At 38.9% G+C, this 22,100-nt stretch overlaps 1 protein-coding gene across 1 annotated transcript in view; it reads left to right on the top strand.

The window, feature by feature from the left end:
• Atp6v1c1 (ATPase H+ transporting V1 subunit C1) overlaps positions 1-22,100 on the top strand; it is a 45,641-nt gene that overhangs the window by 12,638 nt on the left and 10,903 nt on the right. The window contains exons 2-8 of the mRNA XM_042672961.1: positions 1,551-1,715; positions 3,187-3,254; positions 9,214-9,299; positions 11,257-11,351; positions 12,509-12,600; positions 13,856-13,954; positions 16,155-16,223. Coding sequence (XP_042528895.1) covers positions 1,584-1,715; positions 3,187-3,254; positions 9,214-9,299; positions 11,257-11,351; positions 12,509-12,600; positions 13,856-13,954; positions 16,155-16,223 — 641 coding nt within the window. The 5' untranslated portion in view covers positions 1,551-1,583. The remainder of the gene's footprint in view (positions 1-1,550; positions 1,716-3,186; positions 3,255-9,213; positions 9,300-11,256; positions 11,352-12,508; positions 12,601-13,855; positions 13,955-16,154; positions 16,224-22,100) is intronic.

The raw sequence follows: 22,100 nt of genomic DNA, 5'->3' as shown, positions 1-22,100 counted from the left end.
AGAACCCCTTATCCTCCAGTATACTAGCTTGGTTACTTTCCATGGTTCTCTGAGAGCAGTAGTTGAAGGAACAGAAGTTAGAAGTTGCCAAGTCCTTGAGAGCTGGCTGCTGACCTTGCATAATGTGGCTCCCATGTGTTTTGTTGGTCAAGTGAGTCAGAAGTCTGACTCTTGAAAGATTGGTAAGTCACACTGATTGTATAGCAGCATGTAAAGACCTGTTTCTTCCATCATTGAAGAAGACAATCTACCACAAGATTATGCAGTTCATCTGTTTTACTCCTATCTGTCCTGAACTTTTTTCAAAATAGCAGACACATACACATGTACAAAGTTATTCACTACAGAATTGTTTATAATAAAGAACTTAACACTTTCAGAAGGCAAAAAGGTACTCAATTTTAGTTCATTCATATAGCAGAATTCCATGTAGTAATTAAAATGGATGAATTCTATCTTCATGGATCACTATGGATAATTGTAAAAAGTAGGTTGAACAAAAAAAAATGAATATAGGTGTTATGATTTAAAATACCCCAGTGATGAACATTTTAACATTTGAAATACTTCCTGTAGGCTGTAGATTTTTACCCCTTTCTTTTTCACTTTATATTGATGTCACAGTTTTTCTTTGAAAGACTTCATTAGAACTTTGGACTGGACCAGCCACCATCCTTGTGTGGGCCACTTAAGCTGTACTGGCCAGATTAAGTACTTTGTTTGGGCTTGCCATAACTATCAAGTCTGTGGTTAGCCTGTGAGCCATTTGGGAAAATACAGCTCTTTGGCTTGAGAAATATAACTTGTCATCACTAAGAGCTAATAGAGAAGCAGCTTTGGGCCAGTGGTGTGGCAGCACGTCATGAGCAAAGTATATGTCAGAGGAGGCCTATTCATTTCATCGTAGTAGGGAACAAAAAGAGAAGCTAGCATGGTGGCATGTGCCTGTATTTACAGCTTCTTGGGAGATTGAGGTAGGAAGATAGTGAGAGTCCAGAAGTTTGAGGCCAATATAGACAATATTTGAGATGCTGGCAAAAAAAAGGTGGGGGGGGCGCTGGGAAGGTGGCTCAGTGGTAGAGCGCTTGCCTTGCATGCATGAGGCCCTGGGTTTGATTTCTCAGCACCACATAAGCAAAAAGGAAAAAGCCGGAAGTGCCGCTTTGGCTCAAGTGGTAGAGCGCTAACCTTGAGCTGAAGAGCTGAGGGACAGCGCCCAGGCCCAGAATTCAGGCCCCACGACCGGACCCAAAAAAAAAAAAAAGAGTGGGGGACAGAAAAGAAACGGAGAGAAGGGGACATGGTCCTAATGCTCTCTTCAGGGGCACATCGACAGTGTTCTGAGTTCCTCCCACTAGGTCCTATCTCAGAAAGCTTTTACCATTTCTCAGCCACAGGCTGGGGACACAGCCTTTAACAATTTCTGCTAATGTCTATAGGAGACATTTTAGATCCAACTAAAGAGCTTATACTTTAGCACTTGTCTGAGACTTTGAAACAGTAGAAACAAATTATATTAAATGTGTTTTTTTGTTCCTTTCACATTATAGCCTTTCTCCATTTCCTAAGAAGTGGTAGGAAACATGACTGAATTCTGGCTTATATCTGCTCCTGGGGAGAAAACTTGTCAGCAAACATGGGAGAAACTGCATGCTGCAACTACGAAGAACAATAATCTTGCTGTCACTTCCAAGTTCAACATTCCTGATTTAAAGGTGAAGCTGCAATGAGCAAAAGCCTATGAGTTCCTTATTGGAGGAAGGGGGCAGTTCTCTTTTGGCAGAAGTGAGATCCCAGGTTCCTTTAGAGAAAAAGCTGCTCAGCTCTCACCATTGGCATAACTTGAAATGTGTTCTTTTTTGTTGTTGTTGTTGATTGTAGATCTTGAACTCTAGGCCTGGGCACTGTCCCTGAGCTCTTCTACCACTTGAGCCACAGAGCCACTTCTGGCTTTTGCTGTTTATGTGGTGCTCAGGAATTGAACCCAGGGCCTCATGCATTCAAGGCAAGCACTCTACCACTGAGCCATCTTCCCAGCTCCTTAAAATGTATTCTTGTTCTAAGAGAAGCTACAAGTAAACTACCAAAGGAAAAATCTTTCTTAAACTTTTATGTGCTTTTCTAAATTATAATGAAAAACTGTATGAAAATAAATACGCTTGCAAAATAGGATTTTTCAAAAGTCAAAATGATAGAAATATTTAAATATCACAGTGCCAATTTTGTTATTAAATTAATATTTTGCTAATACTTTAAATGTGTTATCATAGCACCAACTCACTCATACTTGAAAAATCTAACATTATTTAACCCAGTTAATCTCTTTAACAGGATTAGTAATCAAGTAGCCTTTTTGGGGGAGACTATATCAGGATTTGAATTCAGGGCTCTATGTTTGCAAGGTAGGCACTCTACCACTGAGCCATTCCTCCAGCTCCTAATCTGTCCTTAACAGGTTGCCAGGAATCAGTTGATATGCTTTTGTAAAGAATGGGAAAGATGGTGGTGTTTACATTTGCTAGTTTTCTAGCTCTTTTTTTTTCCAGGGCTGAGGACCGAACCCAAGGCCTTGCATGTGCCGGGTGGGCGCCCTTCCGCTGGGCTAAACCCCCAGCCCCCATTTGCTATTTTTGAAACAGTCATATGTAGCATATATAAAATTAAAGAATACTTGAAATTACTTATTTTTGGTATAGTTTGGCATCGTGAACTCTTTGGGGACAGAATTTTTCTCCAAAACACAATTATTTGCATACAGTTCAGCTACAGATCCTCTGATATATACCCACAGACCTGCTCAAGAACCAATGTTGTAAAGCAGGATTCAAATGACCCATTATCACTGGACATTATAAACACAGACCTCCCTAGACAAGTCCTTAGTGGTACTTACCCATGAATAGAGAATTACCTCATATATTTAAAAAGATTGAAATATTTAGCAAACATCTTTTGCTACACTGTTACTTTAGGAAGTAAAATGCGGAGAATGATTTGTGAACATTTCAAATGAAGATGTATCATCTTTTTTAAAAAATAAAATGAACCAGACATGATGACAGGATGTGGAGGTAGGAAGAGCTTGAGGTTAAAGCCAGTCTGGGCTACATAATTAGACCCTGTCTCAAAAATAGGAAGAAGGAAAGAGAGATGGAGGTTTAATAAAATTCTCTATTTCCCTTCTAGGTTGGCACTCTGGATGTTTTGGTTGGCTTGTCGGATGAACTGGCTAAACTGGATGCATTTGTAGAAGGGTAATTACTTACATGCATGGAGTAGAGCAAAATGAGACACTATTATCAGGCCACCTGAGCATTGGTTTTATTATCAATGTATACTTTGTTTATTGGAATGGTTTTAGAAAATGATTACTATGTTCTTTGTAAGACAGTTTTGTGAAGGTACAATTTTTATATACTTAAATCTACCAGTTTGAAGTGTGAAAATAGTGGTATTCTTTTTTAATACTTTTTTTGATGCTAGTCCTGGGGCTTGATTTTAGGGCCTGAACACTGTCTTTGAACTTTTTCGTTCAGGGTTAGCACTCTACCTCTTAAGCTGTAGCTATACTTTCAGCTTTTTTGTTGTTTAACTTGAGATCAGAGTCTCGTGGCCTTTCCTGCCTCAGCTGGCTTTGAACTGCAATCCTCAGATGTCAGCCTCCTGAGTAGCTAGGATTACAGGTATGAGCCACTGGTGCTCAGTTATTGTTATTTTTAGTATATTCACAGCAATGTGCAAACGGAACTATGGCTTTAGAACATTTTTATCAATTTTCCCCTCAAAAATTGTTTCTGATAAGTAGACACTTATCCCCCAACACCCACTATCCACTTTCTGACACTACAGATTTCCCTATCCTGCTGCTGCTTTCATATAAGTGGAGATAATACATGGTCTCATTTGACTGGTTCTTTTATTTAGCACATAGTATTTTCAAATTTTACCCATGCTGTATATCAACATCTCATTTCTTTTCCCTTTTTTTTTTGTCCTGGACATGATCTTACCAGGTAAGCCAGGCTGGCTTTAAACCTTCCTCCTTACTCCTGCTTTAGCCTCCCATGTGCTAAATGCTGGGATTACAGTTCTGTGCTACCACACTTACTCATATTTTATTTATTTATTATTTGTCAGTCATAGGGCTTGAACTCTGGGCTTGCGTGCTGTCCCTGCGCTCTTCAGCTCAAGACAAGCACTCTACCACTTGAGCCACAGCTCCACTTCCAGTTTTCTGGTGGTTAATTGGCGATAAGAGTCTCACGGACTTTCCTGCCTGGGCTGGCTTTAAACCGTGATCCTCAGATCTCAGCCTCCTGAATAGCTAGGATTACAGGCATGAGCCACTAGCATCTGTCCTTACTCATTTTTTTTTTAACACAACCAAATAAAATTCTGTTAAATTTCACTATTACCAAGTATTAATCCATTGCATAGATTTATCACATTTATGAATCCATTCATCAGTCGATGGACATTTATTTATTTTTGCTCCTTGACTAATATGAATAATGCTGCTATGAACATTGTATACATGGGTTTTTTTTTTGGGGGGGGGTGCTTCTAAGGTTTTCTTTGTTTTTAATATGTGTCTGAGAGTGGAATTTCTAGATCATTTGGTTGCTTTGAAGAATTGCAGAACTGCTCTTCAAATGGTTATACTACTTAATATTTTCACCATTAATGTTTAAGTGTTCTAACTTTTCTACTTCTTAGAAACACTTAGTTACTATTGGTATTTTTTGTTCTTTGTTTTTTGTTTATTTTTTTTTTAGCCAGGCTCACGTGAATGAGGTAGTATCCCATTGTATATTTGATTTCTATTTCAGAATGTTGGGATTATAGTTATAGGTGTGTGCCACAACATCTGGCCCAACTTCATTCTTTTGCTTTTGGATATCTTGTCCCAGCACCATGTGATGTGATTTTGCCACTGAATTGTTTTGACCCCCCTGCTGAAAATTAGTTGAATATAATGTGATGGTTTATTTTTATACTTATAGCTGTTTTATTTGTATGTTTATACTTTTGCCTATATATTATCTTGATTTTTCTTTTGTTGTTGTTGTTGGTCATGGGGCTTGAACTCAGGGCCTGGGGGATGTCCCTGAGCTCTTTCACTCAAGGCCAACACTCTACCACTTTGAGCCACAACTCCACTTCCGGTTTTCTGGTGGTTAATTGGAGATAAGAATCTCATAGACTTTTCTGCCTGAGCTGGCTTTCAACCAGGATCCCCAGATCTCTACCGTCTGAGTAGCTAGGATTTCAGGCATCAGCCACCAGCTGGCTTCATTATCTTGGTTATTGTGGCTTTTTAGCAAGTTTTAGAATCAGAGTGTGAGTTCTCCAACTTCATTGTTTCTTCACTGTTTACTTGGCCACTGTGGAGTCCTTGCATTGCCATATGAATTTTAGAATCACAGTATGTGAATTTTATGAGGATTATGTTCAGTCTGTGGATCAACAAAGAAGCATTGCCAATCTAACAGTATTGTCTTGATTCATTCCATTTGTTTGAAGATGTGATGGTTTTGTCTTGAAAATTCAGTTAGCAAAGTTTTTTGTTGTTTTTTTTTTGGTCCGGTCGTGGGGCCAGAACTCTGGGCCTGGGCGCTGTCCCTTAGCTCTTCAGCTCAAGGCTAGCACTCTACCACTTGAGCCACAGCGCCACTTCCGGCTTTTTTCTTTTTGCTTATGTGGTGCTGAGGAATCGAACCCAGAGCCTTGAACATGCAAGGCAAGGGCTCTACCACTGAGCCACCTTCCCAGCCCAGCAAAGTTTTTTTAAACTATGGGTTCTGTCACTTTTATTGTGCTGTGTATAGGCATAAAATTCTGAAGTTTGATACATTGGTGGAATCAGTTTAGAATCTCATTGATTTTTGGAATACAGAGCTTTAAAGTATGACCTATGTAAATAAGTGTGGTTTATAAAATGCAGAATTTTGGAGGATTTAGAAATTACTTGAAGTTTGCTTAAAGTTTAAAAACAATAGCCTTGATTACAGGGGAATGTTTTCTGGAAACATGCCTGTGTATGTTGTTAAACACATCTGAATTTATAGAGCTACCACAAAGCAACTGATCTGGCAGAGGCAGCTGAGATCAGGATTGCAGAGAGAGATCTTTCAAAATAACATGGAGTGAAAAAGCAAACAGACTTAAAATGTTACATTGATGGCCTTTAATAATGGAGGTGAGTAGGCCTTGTAGGAGACAGTTTTAGTAGTCAACTGATATTGAAACCTTCAAATAAGTCTAGGTATTTGGCCAAATAGAATGGAAAAGAAAGAATGAAGGATATAGAACAAATTACTTTTAGGGTTATAATTCTATGTATTCAATTGGAGCAAATAATTATGAATTATTATAAATATAGTGAAATGTATTCAAGATATACTCAAAGACTAATTGATGGAAAGAGTAGTCTCGTTTTTTGTTTTTTGTTTATTATAAGTTTTAAGGTTTATTTACTCCTGGGGATCGAACCCAGGACTTTGAGCCTGCTAATAAGTATGTGCTCTACCATTGAGTTACAACTGCAACATGATTATAGGCTTTTGGTTACTGGCTTTTAGTTACCAGTCCTGAGGTGATTATCCTCTCTGAGATCCCTTCTGTGTCATTCTTCATAGTTTCAGGTCATGACAACCAAAGAGACACTTAAGAAAGGAAGTTCCAGCCAGGCGCCGGTGGCTCACACCTGTAATCCTAGCTACTCAGGAGGCTGAGATCTGAGGATCATGGTTCAAAGCCAGCCTGGGCAGGAAAACTGTGAAACTCTTATCTCCAATAAACCACCAGAAAACTGGAAGTGGCGCTGTGGCTCAAGTGGCAGAGCACTTGCCTTGAGCTCAGGCCCAGAGTTCAAGCCCCACAACCGACCAAAAAAAAAAAAAAACCATCAACCAGAAAGGAAGTTCCTGAGAATGTAATTATCAGCATTATATATGGCCTTTGTTAATCATCCTGTTGGCTGTCTGCTGGTCTTCAACTTTTCAGTGGGATGTTCTGAGTATAGTTTATGTTAGCTAAAGGGTTTTAGAGAGGAATCTGAAAAGTATTTAGGGCAAATGTAGAGAGCATGGTGAATAGAGAGAGTTACCTGTGCAGTTTGTTGGCTTATCTGTGTTGCTCTATAAGCTTGTCTTTATTCTACCTGAGATGGGAAACTTGAAAATCTGTGGTTAGACCTGGGTAGAATTGACAGATGGTAGCTTAGTGATTTAAATGTTTCATCTTTTAAAGACTGATCAAGTGGTATGTAGAGTAAATCATAGTATATAGTTTCTTTTTTTTTCTTTCTTTCTTTTTTTTTTTTGTTTTTTGTTTTTGGGGGTCAGGTCGTGGGGCCTGAACTCTGGGCCTGGGCGCTGTCCCTCAGCTCTTCAGCTCAAGGCTAGCTCTCTACCACTTGATCCACAGCGCCACTTCCGGCTTTTTTTTTCTTTTTGCTTATGTGGTGCTGGGGAATCGAACCCAGGGCCTCAGGCATGCAAGGCAAGTGCTCTACCACTGAGCCACCTTCCCAGCCCCCAATAGTTTCTTTTTTTAACTGTCTTTTCTTTTTTGGTACTGGGGGATCGAACCCAGGACGTTGCACTTGCTAGGCAAGCGCTTTGCCACTGAGCTACATCCCAGCCCTAGTGTATAGTTTCTAAACACTTTAAGCATTAGAGCAGATTTTTGAGGTGATATGACATTAATATTTTTAGAGCAATGCATAGGGAGACTGTGTGGCTACAAATCTCAGGTTAAATGTATTTAAGACTTAGGGTTTATGTCATTGGTTCTTACATTATTCTACTTTCTTCATTTGGAATCACTCAACCTAAGACTGTCATTTAAGTTTGCTCCTTCTAACATTTTCTGGCCCTTTCTGATTCGGTTTATACTTTTACAGGTTTTCTGGTTTTTTTCCCTTTGAGTCATTGAACATATTATTCCTATAGCATGTTTTCCATCCTGCATTTTTGTCTAGCGTTAACATAGAGGCTAGCTATGTGCAGTCAGCCTTGCACAGTTTCTAACAGAGTCCCAACCTCCTCCATCTTCTGAATGCCCAGGCATTTCTGTATCTCCTTATCTTGACTCAGATGATGTTTTTTGGCAAGAGTGTACTTTCTTCCCATGATTGTATGGGAAAAATAAACTCTTGCCATCCTTCCTTGCCCTTGCTCCTGAACTGCTATACTAAGTTTTCTTGATTATAGCAGCAGGAAATGATTGCTTTTCTCTGTGTGCTTCTTTGTAACCTGATAGTCTCAACTGACACTTACCTCAGATTTCTTTGTAGTTACTCATTTGTGTATCTTGGTACCTCTCCAGTTAGATTGCAAGCAATGTGAAGGTAGTGATTTTGTTTTGTATAATTTTGAATTCCACCAGGCCTACAGGCAGGCATGGGATGGGGAAAATGGCACTGAACTCCAGAGTCAGGATACCATGTTTCTTCTCAGAGGTCTGCCTTTAATTGTTGTGACATTGGATAAGTCACGAATCCTCTTTATCTTAGTATCTTAACTTACAAAGTGAAAGGATTGACAAGGTCAGACCCAGGTAATTTCTGCACTAAGCTTTCTTCTATAGCATAGCTTCTGTAGTTACTCATGAATAAATTGAATAAATAATGTAGGACTGTGATCTTCATGACAATTGCTGATGTCTGTTGCTGGTCTGATCCCATCTATCCTAAGTGAAGGCATGGTTCTGCTGCAAAAGCTAGCTCCCTACCTCCTCCTCTGTCCTTGACCCTTGCATTAGCCAGTTTCTTGGTATGTAATATACAAACTGTTTCATGAAATATTCTGATCATTTCCCCTTAGCATCCTACCCCTTCCTTTCTAGGCTAATAAACACATTACATGTATCTTTTTTTAAGCAATTTTTTAATTGTGATTGGTTACATAAATTTTTCATTATTGTGGGATAGTGATAGTTAAAGTCACAAACACACTCATTATGCATTTTTAAAACTACCATTAGACATTTGATTTTTGTGTATAACAAAATTTTGGTCCATTTTGTCTTTAACATGTTATATAAGGTAGGACCCATGTCTTCTACTTATAATATTTGTGTGGAAATATAGTATGTGTGTCTGCATATAGGTATATATATTCAAATTTATGTTTGTCTGCCATGTTCATTGCATAACATGGAATATAGGTCTTTTTCTTGAAAATGATGATTTGTTCTTTTGCTCCCCAGCGTGGTTAAGAAAGTGGCTCAATACATGGCTGATGTATTAGAGGATAGTAAAGATAAAGTTCAGGAGAATCTGTTGGCCAATGGAGGTAAGCTAATGTTTCATGATTTTATTATTTTTAACTTGTATAAAGTAAATGACTTAGCTATAAGAATAAAAGATGTGAAAATAATCTGTATGTAAAGATTTTGTTAAATACAACAGAAAGCCATTAATAGTTATTGATATTATTGAGTTTGGTGATACTATAACCATTCCCAGTCCGCCCCTAAAACATAATTTCACATAAGATAATCTTACATTATGGTTTTTGTGGGTTTTTTTTTTTTTGTCGGTCGTGGGGCTTGAACTCTGGGCCTGGACGCTGGCCCTCAGCTCTTCAGCTCAAGGCTGGCTAGCTAGCGCTCTACCACTTGAGGCACAGCGCTACTTCCGGCTTTTTCTGGTTATGAGGTGCTGAGGAATCGAACCCAAGGCCTCATGCCTACAAGGCAAGTACTCTACCACTGAGCTACCTTCCCATCCCTTACATTATGTTTAATGTTGCTTATGAGATGAAGTCAGGTCTTCCATAAGAGCAGTATTAGGGCTTTACCTCTGTCTAGATTCTGTTTGCTAACTTTTATGTAAGTTTCTAAGTTGCATATCTGAGCATTAATCCAGATATATATCAGCTATCATCTCTAGCTTTTCTGTTTAACAGCATCTGACTACTAAAGTCTTAGAATTGAATTACTGATTTTATTTCAGAGTTATGGTTCTTTCCCCTCAAACTCAAATAATGGCTTTTCTTAATACTTATAAAAATGGACTTCTGACATTTCTGTTTCTTCGGCTAGAAGCTAATAGTTACTAGAATTTGATCCATGTATTAATAGCTTTATAAAGATGGCTTTGACCTCATTGTGAGTTTTACTTAGATTTCTTTTCTTCTGAAATATCACTTTAGCATTTGCTTCATTTTAAATTAGGTCTTTTTTCTTTCTTTCTTTCTTTTTTTTTTTTTTGGTTAAGTCCTCAGCTTGAACTCTGGACCTGGGCACAGTCTCTGAACTCCTTTCTGCTCAAAGCTAGCACTTTACCATTTGAGCCACAGTGCCACTTCTGGCTTTTTCTGTGATTAATTGGAAATAAGAGTCTCAGGGACTTTCCTGCCTGGGATGGCTTCAAACTGGGATCCTCAGATGTTCTAGAATCCAGGTGTGAGCCACCGGCACCCAGCCAACCCTTGGTATTTTGAGACAAGGTCTCACTATATAGCAGCTATGTATATGTCACAGATAGAAATCAGAAGTAATCTTTACTATATCTTTAAATGTGAAAAATGTTATAAAGTATAGCATTTTCACGTATAGATTATCAAAATTGTATAGGTTGACTTTGCATTCACTGTATAGCTTAGAGGCTTCATACTTTTGATCTTCTTGCCTCAGCCTCCTGAGTTGTGGGAGTACAGGTAAAGTTGTCAAGGAAAGAACAAATTAAATATATGGAAAAGACACTTTGAAGTAATTTCTTAATATTTATATTTTTGTCCTACATATGAGGCTTATCATAGATGTGAACATATTCTATTTATTCAATCATCAAACCAGAAGGAACATTGTCTACATAAAATTTTGAGTTGAGGAGAGATTATAAGATTAAAATTTTGGGGGCTGGGAAGGTGGCTTAGTGGTAGAACGCTTGCCTTGCATGCATGAGGCCCTGGGGTGCGATTCCTCAGCACCACATAAGCAAAAAGGAAAAAGCCGGAAGTGGCGCTGTGGCTCAAGTGGTAGACGCTAGCCTTGAGCTGAAGAGCTGAGGGACAGTGCCCAGGCCCAGAGTTCAGGCCCCACGACTGGACCCAAAAAAAAAATATTAAAAATTTTGATAAATCCATGTTATTTAATGTAACTTCCCTAACAATCTTGAGAACTGATATCTTTACTAATTTTTTTCATTACCAATTTGAACATTAAAGCGTATTACTCTGCTAGAAAAAATAACTCTTAACAATGCTACTGCTTCTATTCAATAATTAATTTATTTCCTTATTTCAGTTGACTTGGTTACTTACATAACAAGATTCCAGTGGGATATGGCCAAATATCCAATCAAGCAGTCTCTGAAAAATATTTCTGAAATAATTGGCAAGGTAAGACAAAAATTGAGATGGATGGGACACATTAATTTATACTGGCTTTATTTTATTTTATTTTGTCGGTCATGGGGCTTGAACTGTGGGCCTGGGCGCTGTCCCTGGGCTCTTCAGCCCAAGGTGAGCACTCTACCACTTAAGCCATAGTGCCACTTCCGGTTTTCTAGTGGTTTATTGGAGATAAGAGTCTCACAGACTTTTCTGCCCAGGCTGGCTTTGAACCGCAATCCTCAGATCTCAGCCTCCTGAGTAGCTAGGATTACAGGTGTGAGCCACTGGCACCTGGCTTTTCTGGTTTTCTTGTGGTTAATTGGAGGTAAAAGTCTCACTGACTTTTCTGCCCAGATTGGCTTCCAACCATCATCCTCATATCTCACCCCTAGGGATTACAGGTATGAGCCATCAGCATCTGGTACTTTTTAGGTTTTTGACAAGCAGCTTAAGTATGTGTCACAGATAGAAATCAGAAGTATCTCGACTGTAACTTTAGATAGGGAAAAATGTTATAATCACATATAGATGATCAAAATTGTATGGTTTGCTTGCTTACATGGCTAATTTCAATATTACATCAAGCTTTTTTGTTTTTGTGTCAGTCCTGAGGCTTGAACTCATGGCCTGGGTACTTCTCTTGAGCTTTTTTGCTCAAGACTAGATCTCTACTCTTTGAGCCGTAGCTCTACTTGCAGCTTTTTTGGGTAGTAAACTGGAGATAAGAGTCTCAAGAGCTTTCCTGCTCCAGCTGTCTTTAAACCATGGCCCTTTGGTCTCAAGCCAGGATTACAGGTGTGAGCCCCCGACACCTGGCTTAGATCAACAATTTTTCAAGAAGAGATTTTCAAATTCTATTATTATTTATGTAAATTTTAAGGTTAAGTTAGATTTTATAGGACAGGAAATTAGAATCTAGTAAAGATTTATTAGCTATCCAAAGAGATAACTGGTACTTAGGTATATATGGATACAGTACTTGTGTAGACACTACATGTGTTTCTGATTCTTCTCTTATTGTTATATTGATCTTCTGTACCAATTGCAGAAAATTCTCACATCAGGAAGTATTGGCATTTTTTGTGCAAATTAAAGTTTGGTATCTATTTTAATTGTGTTAATAGAAGCAGACTTAGACCTGTTTTTCTTTTTCTTTTCTGAAGGGCGTAACTCAGATTGATAATGACCTAAAGTCTCGAGCATCTGCATACAATAACCTGAAAGGGAATCTTCAGAATTTGGAGCGAAAGAATGCGTAAGCATCTCAAGTATATATGACTATTAAGTATAACAAAGTATACAATAACATGTACTGGATGAAGTCGTGTTGGTGTTTTGTAAGTTCTAAATTATGCTGTTTCCCTAACCAAAATGAAGTTTTTATTTCATAAAGGAAGCTTACTAATATAAGTTTATAGAATTCAGATAAAACATTTTGAGATTGATTTATTGTTCTTGTTTCTTAAGTAATTGTGAACTGAGTTCTGGCTTACCATTTTCTATATTTGATATTTTTCTGAAAACTTATAAAATTATTCATTTTATTTTTATTATTATTAAGTAGTTTACAAAGTAGTTTGATTTCAACATGTCAGTCTATGAGCACAATGTATCTTGATGAGTGTCACCCCTTTCATAATTCTCCCCCATGTCTCAACCTCATTCATCTCCATACATTTCCAAGTTCCATTTTCACACATATACATTGACTGTTAGGATTTCATTTGCCCGTCCTTCCTCTCTCATTCGTCTCTCACCCCTCTTCTGGACCCCTCCTCTTGAAAGTTAATAATTTTAGATTCAGTCAGAATATTAACTATACAACAATTACCTGCTGCTAAGAATTCTGTAAAAATATCCTTTTATGATATAAAATTATTCTTTCTGTTTTCCAGGTTTAGATTTTTCACATTAGGTATTATTAAAATAGGATACCCTTGTTTTAGCTGATCTCCTTGTATGACTATTACCAATGTTTGAAGTATATACCTATTCAACTTGTATTTGCATAGCCTAGAGGGGAACTTGATTGCAGATTATCAGTATACAAACAGAACAAGTCATTTTTACTAGGGGCATATCATTACTGGAGGACCAAATGAAGACTGGTTTGAAAGAGCTGATTACTAGGTTAAAAAATGGAAAATTGCCCAGAATCAAATGATAGCCAGAGAGAGGGAAGAAAACTAAAAGGTTATGCTTAGATGACATAATACATTGAAATAGACTTTGATCTAATAAATAGCACTTTCCTAGTCAATACTACATGTAATCAGGAAAACTGAGTTATAATAAAGCAAACACAAAGGTAGACACTGGATCTTGATAAATGTTGACATCTCTGTGGTTACAGAGATGGAATATATTTGGCAAAGTGTTAACCAAGGCTAACCATTGCCTTGAGATATATATGTAGCATGCATAAATAGGATTAGTCTAACACAAGTGAAGACTTGTGTTATAGAAAAGCATAACTATTCACCAAATGATTTTTTTTTCTTACTCTTCAGAGGAAGTTTGCTAACGAGAAGTCTGGCAGAAATTGTGAAGAAGGATGACTTTGTTCTTGATTCAGAGTATCTTGTCACATTACTGGTAGTAGTTCCCAAGTAAGTCTTTCTATTAAAAAAGATTTATTTGTTAAAATAGAAGAAAAATGTTAGTGTCTGTTTTACTATAAAACTGAAGTATAGAGAGTATAACCTTGTCATTTATCTGTCAACCAACATTAACTCATGTGGCACACACAATAGAATTTAGTTCATAATCTGGTAATAGAGACACTGGTTTTAAATTGAGATTGGTAGAGTTGACTCATTAAAAAATTAAATACTGGGCTGGGAAGGTGGCTCAGTGGTAGAGTGCTTGCCTTGCATGCCTGAGGCCCTGGGTTCGATTCCTCAGCACCACATAAGCAAAGAGAAAAAAGCTGGAAGTGGCGCTGTGGCTCAAGTGGTAGAGCGCTAGCCTTGAGCTGAAGGCCCCATGACCGGACCCAAAAAAAAACCGAAAACAAAAAATTAAGTACTGAAAGTGGCACTGTAGCTCAAGTGGTAGAGCGCTAGCCTTGAGCTGAAGAGCTGAGGGACAGCGTTCAAGACAGAGTTCAAGGCCCACAACCGACCAAAAAAAAAAAAATTAAATATTAAGTTACTATTTTATTTTCTTAGAGTCAGGTTTTGGATTTCTTGAAATAGAAAAGTACTTGGGGTTTGCTTTTCTAAAAAAACCTTTCTGACTAGTTAGATGGATTTAAGCCCTGTAAAAAACAAAGAATAGATTGGATTAGGGACACTTATCTTCCCCTCACCCCCCTCCTCCTATCCCCCCAAAAAGGGCCAGATAGTAGTTTAGGCTTTGCTAGCTATCTGAACTCTATCACAACTACTCAACTCTATTATGTCAAATTTGTTGTTAGAGTTGAAGCAGCCCAGACAAGCAAGAATATATGGCTTTGTTTCGGTAAAACTATTTGCCAAACAGGTTCTATTATGGGAATAATTTGCTGACCCCTGGATTAGATAACTCTTTTAAATCTCATTTTGAATAGGCTTTCCATATTAATTACTACTTGATCATAGCTAGTGGTAAAATGAAATCTTTGGCTAATAGGAGGAAGATCAGAATTATGTGTAGCACTGTTAATGATTTCACTTCTTACACTGAAGTCTTGGTATTGGAATCCTTGGGGAATCCCAGCTGAGATGAGAAACTTGGAATCTTTTCAGAGTGATATTGCATGGAGCTTTTCTTACCTTGCTCTGCATGTTTATCTAGTTAGATTGGGAATACTCGAAAACAGTGGTTCCTAGAGAAGGGAGGGAATGTACCTCCGTGGAATTCCCAATGGCTGTAATGTTATCTGATTTGTTGTAGTATGCAGGCTTTTCTATTTTTTTTTGGTCTGGTCGTGGGGCCTGAACTCTGGGCCTGGGCGCTGTCCCTCAGCTCTTCAGCTCAAGGCAAGCACTCTACCACTTGAGCCACAGTGCCACTTCTGGCATTTTTTTTTTCTGCTTATGTGGTGCTGAGGAATCAAACCCAGGGCCTCAAGGCATGCAAGGCAAGAGCTCTACCACTGAGCCAACATCCCAGCCCGTGGCTTTTCTGTTTTTCTTTGCACATAGAGAAAGACTTGAAACTCAGGGTATGGCTCTGAAAGTTTAGTTTTATATTTAAATATAAAACTCTTCCCTGCTGTATTGGAGCATTGGTTCTTAATGAGGAATTTCCGCATACCTGTGCTTTAATATCTTGTCAGAAAATAATATTTGCCCATATTTTTGTCTAGTTCAATTTTGTTTAAAACCAGAACATTTCTGTATCTTGGAATTGACTTATGTAGCTTACCTTACATAATAAATTATTCTTTATTATGGTCCACAAAGACTATATTAGTCTTTATGTTTACACTCAAACACACCTTATTTTGCATCCCAAACATAGTTACCTCGCCACACCTCCAGAAACCAGTGTCCTGTGAACAGGTTGTAGTGTTTCAGGTGTAGTACTTATCAGCCATAGAATAGAAAGTATAAAATATATACTGAGTTTTGTTTCCTTTCCATTTCAATTCTAGGATTTGTCTCTTTTGAGACAATGGCCATACGAGTGGTGATTTGTACTTCCTATCTTACTCTGTTTTTGAAATTTATTCTCATTAGAAAGTTTGAAGTTTTTACTCCATATATGGGGTGTATTTTACTCTATCTAAATTTCTTATTTGTCCTGTATTTTTTTCTCTTCCTGGATGGGGCTAGAAATAGTAATTGTTTTTCTTTTCCAGTGCTTACTATTCCTTCTCTGCAGGTTAAACCACAATGACTGGATTAAGCAGTATGAAACATTAGCTGAAATGGTCGTTCCAAGATCTAGCAAGTAAGTAGTAGTTTTTGTAAAACCATTTGTTTCTGGGCCATGGATGTAGTGAAAAACATTTGCCTAGAATGCACAAGGCTCTGGGTTTGATCCCCAGTACTACCAGAAAGAAAAAGAGGAATTGCTATCATTTTTCTTTACAGGTTGGACGTTGGGTCAGGAAATGATTTTGCTGTCTTTCCTTTGTGGCAAACCTATAATTTTAGAGTATAATTTTTATGCTGTAAGATAAATTCAGTAATCATAGTTTTAGATGTGGAAGAGACTTGACACAGACTTGGCATGTTTATAGACAGAAGATTGTGGTCAGTGAGGAAGAATTGTTTGCCCAGAGTCATTGTGACAGCCTTAGAACTGGAACCCTAGTCTGTAGTATGGCACTTTTTTTTGCTGTGTCATGCTACCTTCTGAGAAATCTTCACTTCCTGTGTCCTGCATCCCCACTGTGTCACTAATTCCTCATTTTGTCTTGGAAGAACTTTCACTAGGTGGCTGCAGATAATCTCAATTGATCTTCAGATATTCATCATTGCTTTGAGTATTGACTTTGCCGAATCTATACATTTCTTAAAAATAGCAACACCACCATTTCTGTGAAACAGTTGTTCAATTTATGAACTTACCATAGATTATGCAGTTTGATATTTACAGCAATTCATGAAGCAATTTAGGTTGTTATCTTTTCACTCATAGGTGAGGAAGTCAGATTCTTATGTGGTATCCAGTGGCAAAGTTAGCAAGCTCAGATCTTTTTTTTGTGCTGGTACCAGGGTTTGAACTCAAAGCCTAAGCACTGCCCCTTTGCTTTTTGGCTTGAGGCTAGTGCTCTACCACTTGAGCCATATCTCTGTTTTCAGCTTTTTACTGGATAATGGGAGATGAGAGTCTCATGGAGTTTTCTTCCTATTCTAGCTTTGAACCATACTATGCTCCTCAAATCTTCAACCTTTTGATTAGCTAGGATTACAAGTGTAAACCATTGGCACCTCACTCAGGCTCAGATCTTTAACTTCAGATCTTGTATTTAACCCTGTTCTGTGTCATCTTCCCTTGTATTTTGCCTTTGTCACATAAGATGTTCTTTGAGAAAATACTAGTATAGTATATGCATACCAAAAGAATGCTTTTGTATGGAAAATACCTGGAGGAGACAACCCTGTGAAAGAAAGGTATTAGGAGCTAGAAAAGTAGTGGAATTAGTCAGGTCAGGCCCATGAAATATTTTCTTTTCCAGTTTCATTGTGTCATATGGGAGGTAGCTTAGTATAATGGAAAGAGTCCTGGACCCAGGGATCTGAGTTCTATTGCGTTCTGCTACCAGCTTGCTGTGTGACCTGGGGTAAGTCTTTTAACTTCTCTGGGCCTCATTTTCTTTGTAGAGTGAGCATAGGACTTTCCTCCTTTATGTTATGAAGTTAGCTTAAGTTTGAGAGAATATACAAAAATAAGGTAGTATTTCACAAATGAGGCTGTAATTTCACAATATTAAATCCTCCTTTGAAAGTAGGACTGTAAAATATTAATTCAGAAATTTAGACCCTTTGCTAATCACCTTAGTAATTTAAAGGCAGAAATGCCAATGAGAACAGGTAATGTCTGTCTTCTGAATGAACTTCCTAGAGTCCCCAACCCTGCCTCATTCAGTACAAATATCTATTTCTCAGTTCAAAATACATCTGGACTCATTGACTCAGAAATGTAGCTGTTCACATGTTGTAGAGAATGGAGCACCTTCACAGCCACCACCATGAAGAGCTTGGATAGGCATGTTTCTAAGGCATATGTTATTCAGGAAAGGCCTCTAACCTCTAATGCATATTTTTTGGTAGGCTAATAGCTAACATTTTAAAATAATAATTTCTATATGCTGTTTATTGCAAGTGCTTTACACAAATCAACTAAATGTAGACAGTACTTGATACATTTTTTTTTTTTTTTGCAGTACTGGGCATGGAATTTGGGATTCAGGGCCTTGTAAATGCTAAGTGAGGCATGTAAGCTATGCTTTCAAAGCCCTTTTTATCTTGGTTATTTTTAAGATAGGGTCTCTTATGCCCTACATGGGGCTTTCGTCCTCCTCCTTGTATTTTCTGTATTACTGGAGATGACAGGTGCATACACCCAGCCTTTTTGCTTTCCTGGTAGCTGGGATGACAGGCTTGGCCCACTCTGTTTAGCCATTGAATGGGATGAATCTCACATACTCTTAGGCCTTGGTTGGCCTTGAACCGCTGATCTCTGCCACCCAAGAAACTAAGATTCAGGTGTTAGCTACTACACCCAGCTTACTTGATAGTTTTTAGCATGATGAATGAGCGATTAGTCTTGGAAGCAGTGAAGGTGAAAGTGGCATTTTGAAGTAGAAGATTGGAAAATATTGTTCTCAAACTTCTTTCATCTGTGTGTGCTTGAGATAGTATCTCACTGTGTAGCCCAGGCTGCTTTTCTGAATGCTAGAATTATAGACGTGTGCCATACTTGGCTTCATTTTAAAAATAATTCAAAATCTATTTGCAGAATATCCCCAGAAGTTTGAAAATATCGGGCAATTGAAAAACTGGCGTTGTATGGCAAAATGCATAGATGTATATAAAAGCCTGTGCAGAGAAGTAGAGGCTGGGCTGCTATTCTGTGTCTTTTTGTTCTAACAACAAGAGAGAGAAGCTTTTCACTTTCCCCTTTCTTGTGTCTCCATTTGCTCCTTAAAATGTCTGAATGGAGCCAGGCACATGTAATCCTAGCTACTCAGGAGGTTGAGATCTGAGGATCCCAGTTCAAAGCCAGTCTGGACAAGAAAGTCCATGAGACTCTTATCTCCAATAAACCACCAGAAAACCAGAAGTTCAAGCTGGGAGTATGACTCAGTAATGGAGCCCTTTGCCTAACATGCAGAAAGCAGCACCAGAAAAAAATAAAGTCTGATTGGGTCAGATGGCTGATTAATTTGTGTCTTTCCTCCACCATAAATTCATTTGGGCTTCAGAGGATCAGTTCAGTGAGTTAGAACTGCAAGTGAAGTTGAATTTCTCCAGAAGTGCACAAAGAATCACAGTAGCTGCTATGCAAAGATTTTGCAGCTTTGCAAAGGTTAGGGAAGCACCTAGATGGATTGGTGAGGGAGCAGCCAGCATGGCTGGCCCAACTCTTAGGACAGAGGCAAGGGACCACAAACAGCAGTAAGAGCTCCTAGGCTCCAGAAAGCACTACCTCTCTTAGCGTCCACTGGACTGGAAATACCAGGAAACATCTGAAAAACGCACAAGCATGGCTTTTTAGGCATGTGACACCTATGAGAAGTCATAATGGTAGAACTAAGTGGAGTGAGTTTACTTATTTATTAGAAGCTGGTAGAACTTTTGCAAATTGGATCAAATTAAGCCTCCTGGCAGACAGTTTCTGGCTGACCTGTATCTTAGGAGCGTAAAGTCCATGTTTAGTTATGAAGATAAGGTGACTTTCTTCCCTTTTTCTCTCCTTGTGGCTTACATTTTGTTGCTTCACCCTGGCTTCATGTGTTACTTAGGTCCCTACTGGTTTTGCCTTGGTTTCAAATCTGTCGTTGGTCACCTCCCTGATGGTCACACGTTTTATCACTTCTACTTGGTTTCTTTTTTTTTTTTTTTTCTACTTGGTTTCTGTGACTTACCGTTTGTCTCACCCTGAACTTCTTGCCTTAGAGTCTTAACTCCTTAGCAGGCTAGCTCTCTTTTTTTACTCCCCCTGAAGTTGGTTTGATCTTGTGCAAAGGCCCAGCCCTTTGTTTGCCTTAATTTGTTGATCATCATGCTTCCCCCTTGCATAGACTAGACTCTCTAGTCATTGCCAGGCCTTCTTCTGCCAGCAACATTAGCCCTGCAATTCCCTGCCCAAATGTAATGGCTAGCCTCCGCCCCTACATTGCTAGAGTGAGTGGAAGAGACTGGTATCACTTTAACCCCCTCCTAAGCTGCCTTGTGTTGGGGCACCGTCTGGTTTTGCATCTCTGGAGTTTTGGGACTTTGGAGTCTTCATCTGTCTCCTGCCCTACCCATAACTTCAGATTTAACACACTGGGTTCCCAGTGGACTGTCCCTAGGAAATCAGCATGACCTCCCCAGGCTCAGACTGCAGCTGTCCATTTTCCTTGTGGTAGGTGGCAGTAGCACTGCCTGCCTAGTGATCCAGACCAAAGCACAGCCAGAAGCCATCAAGACTCCTCTTCCCCCAGCTCCACCCCAACCACTCATGTCATTTCTTCCTCCCATGGTTGTTGGAGACATATGAAATTTCTGTTCTGTAGGTGAAAATAGATACCTAATTTCATGAAGTTTTTTCTGTCTGCTTTAAATGCTCCCTCCTCTTCCACCTATCTGGTGCTGCCCCAGTTTAAACTCCTGTCATCCCCGGCTGGGCCCCTGGTAACTGCCCTCTGCTGGTCTTCTTTGTCCTCACTCACTGCTGCCATTTCCATCTTGAGATAAATCAGTCTGTTTGCTGCTGCTCTGCTTAACACCCTTCTTCCTCCTCACTTTGACATGCTATGTTCCAGCTATACTTACTTGGGGGCAGTTCCTCCTCTGGGTTTGTTTGCATAGGAGGTCCTACCTGGAATGTTTTCTTTTGCCTTTCTCACAAACTACCAGTTGGATGGCCTCATCTGTAAAACTCTTGAATGCCCATGTACAGGTACTCATTGCCCATAGTCTAATATGTGTCTTCAGCTTTAGAGTAGTTATCTGTTTATATGTTTCCTCAATTGGAGCCATACCTGGAGGTCAGAGAATTCTGTCTTACAAATTTCACCTAAAATTTAATAAGAATGGGGCACATTAGAGCCGCTAAGTACATGTACATGACTAAAAGTACATTATACTAAGGACTTAACGTTTATTTTTTATAAGGTTTTTTTGGCACTCTGGGCCTTGTGTTTTCTATGCTGGCCCTTTACCACTTGAACCACATCCCCATCTTTTTTTGCTTTAGTTACTTTTAGGTTCTGTGTTTTTGCCCAGGGCTGGCATAAATCATGATCTTCTTAAGTAACTATGCCTCTGTTATAGCTAGGATTAAAGGTCTTGGCCACTATGATAGGCCTATATGGTATTTAAAAAAATACTTTCTTGGGGAGAGAGAGGAAAAGACAAGTAGCTCTTACATATTTATTTTATCTTATTTTCTTTGTTTCAGTCCTAGAGTTTGAACTCCAGACTTGGGCGCTGTCGAGACTAGCCATTTACCATTTGAGCCACAGCTCTACTTCCAGCATATTGGTGGTTAATTGGAGATAAGAGTCTCATAGACTTTCTTGCCTGACCTGGCTTTGAATCATGATCTTCAGGTCTCTGCCTCCTGAGTAGCTAGGATTACAACCACTAGTGCCTGGCATATATTTTTTTTTCTTTCTCTCCCTCCCCTGCTTTTTTTTTTTTTTTTTGCCAATCCTGGGGCTTGCACTCTGGGCCTAGGTGCTATCCTTAAGCCTCTTTGTGCTCAAGGCTAGTAGTCTGCCACTTGAGCTTTTTCTGAGTAGTTTATTGGAGATAAGAGTCTCACAGACTTTTCTGCCCAGGCTGGCCTCAAACCACTCGTCAGCCTCCTGATTAGGCTAGGATTATAGGCATGAGCTGCTGCACTGGCGCCCAGCTTATTTTTTTCTTGATAAGGCACACAGTAGGATCTAACTGTACAACAAAGTTTTTTTTTTTTCTATCTTGGCTTCTTTAGCCATCAGGATTTTGAGTCAGCTGTATTACTTTGCTTTCAAATGCTTTTGGAAGGGCTTCAAAACAGCAAAATAATCCTGGCACCAGTGGGTCACATTGTAATCCTAGTTATTGGGGAGGCTGAGATCTAGAGGATTACAGTTCAAAGCCAGCATGGGTGCAGAAGTACATAAGA

The sequence above is a fragment of the Dipodomys spectabilis genome, unplaced genomic scaffold (assembly GCF_019054845.1).
Source record: "Dipodomys spectabilis isolate Male_0828 unplaced genomic scaffold, ASM1905484v1 ptg000783l, whole genome shotgun sequence".
NCBI lineage: Eukaryota > Metazoa > Chordata > Mammalia > Rodentia > Heteromyidae > Dipodomys > Dipodomys spectabilis.
This window is presented reverse-complemented; position numbering and strand designations above follow the sequence as displayed.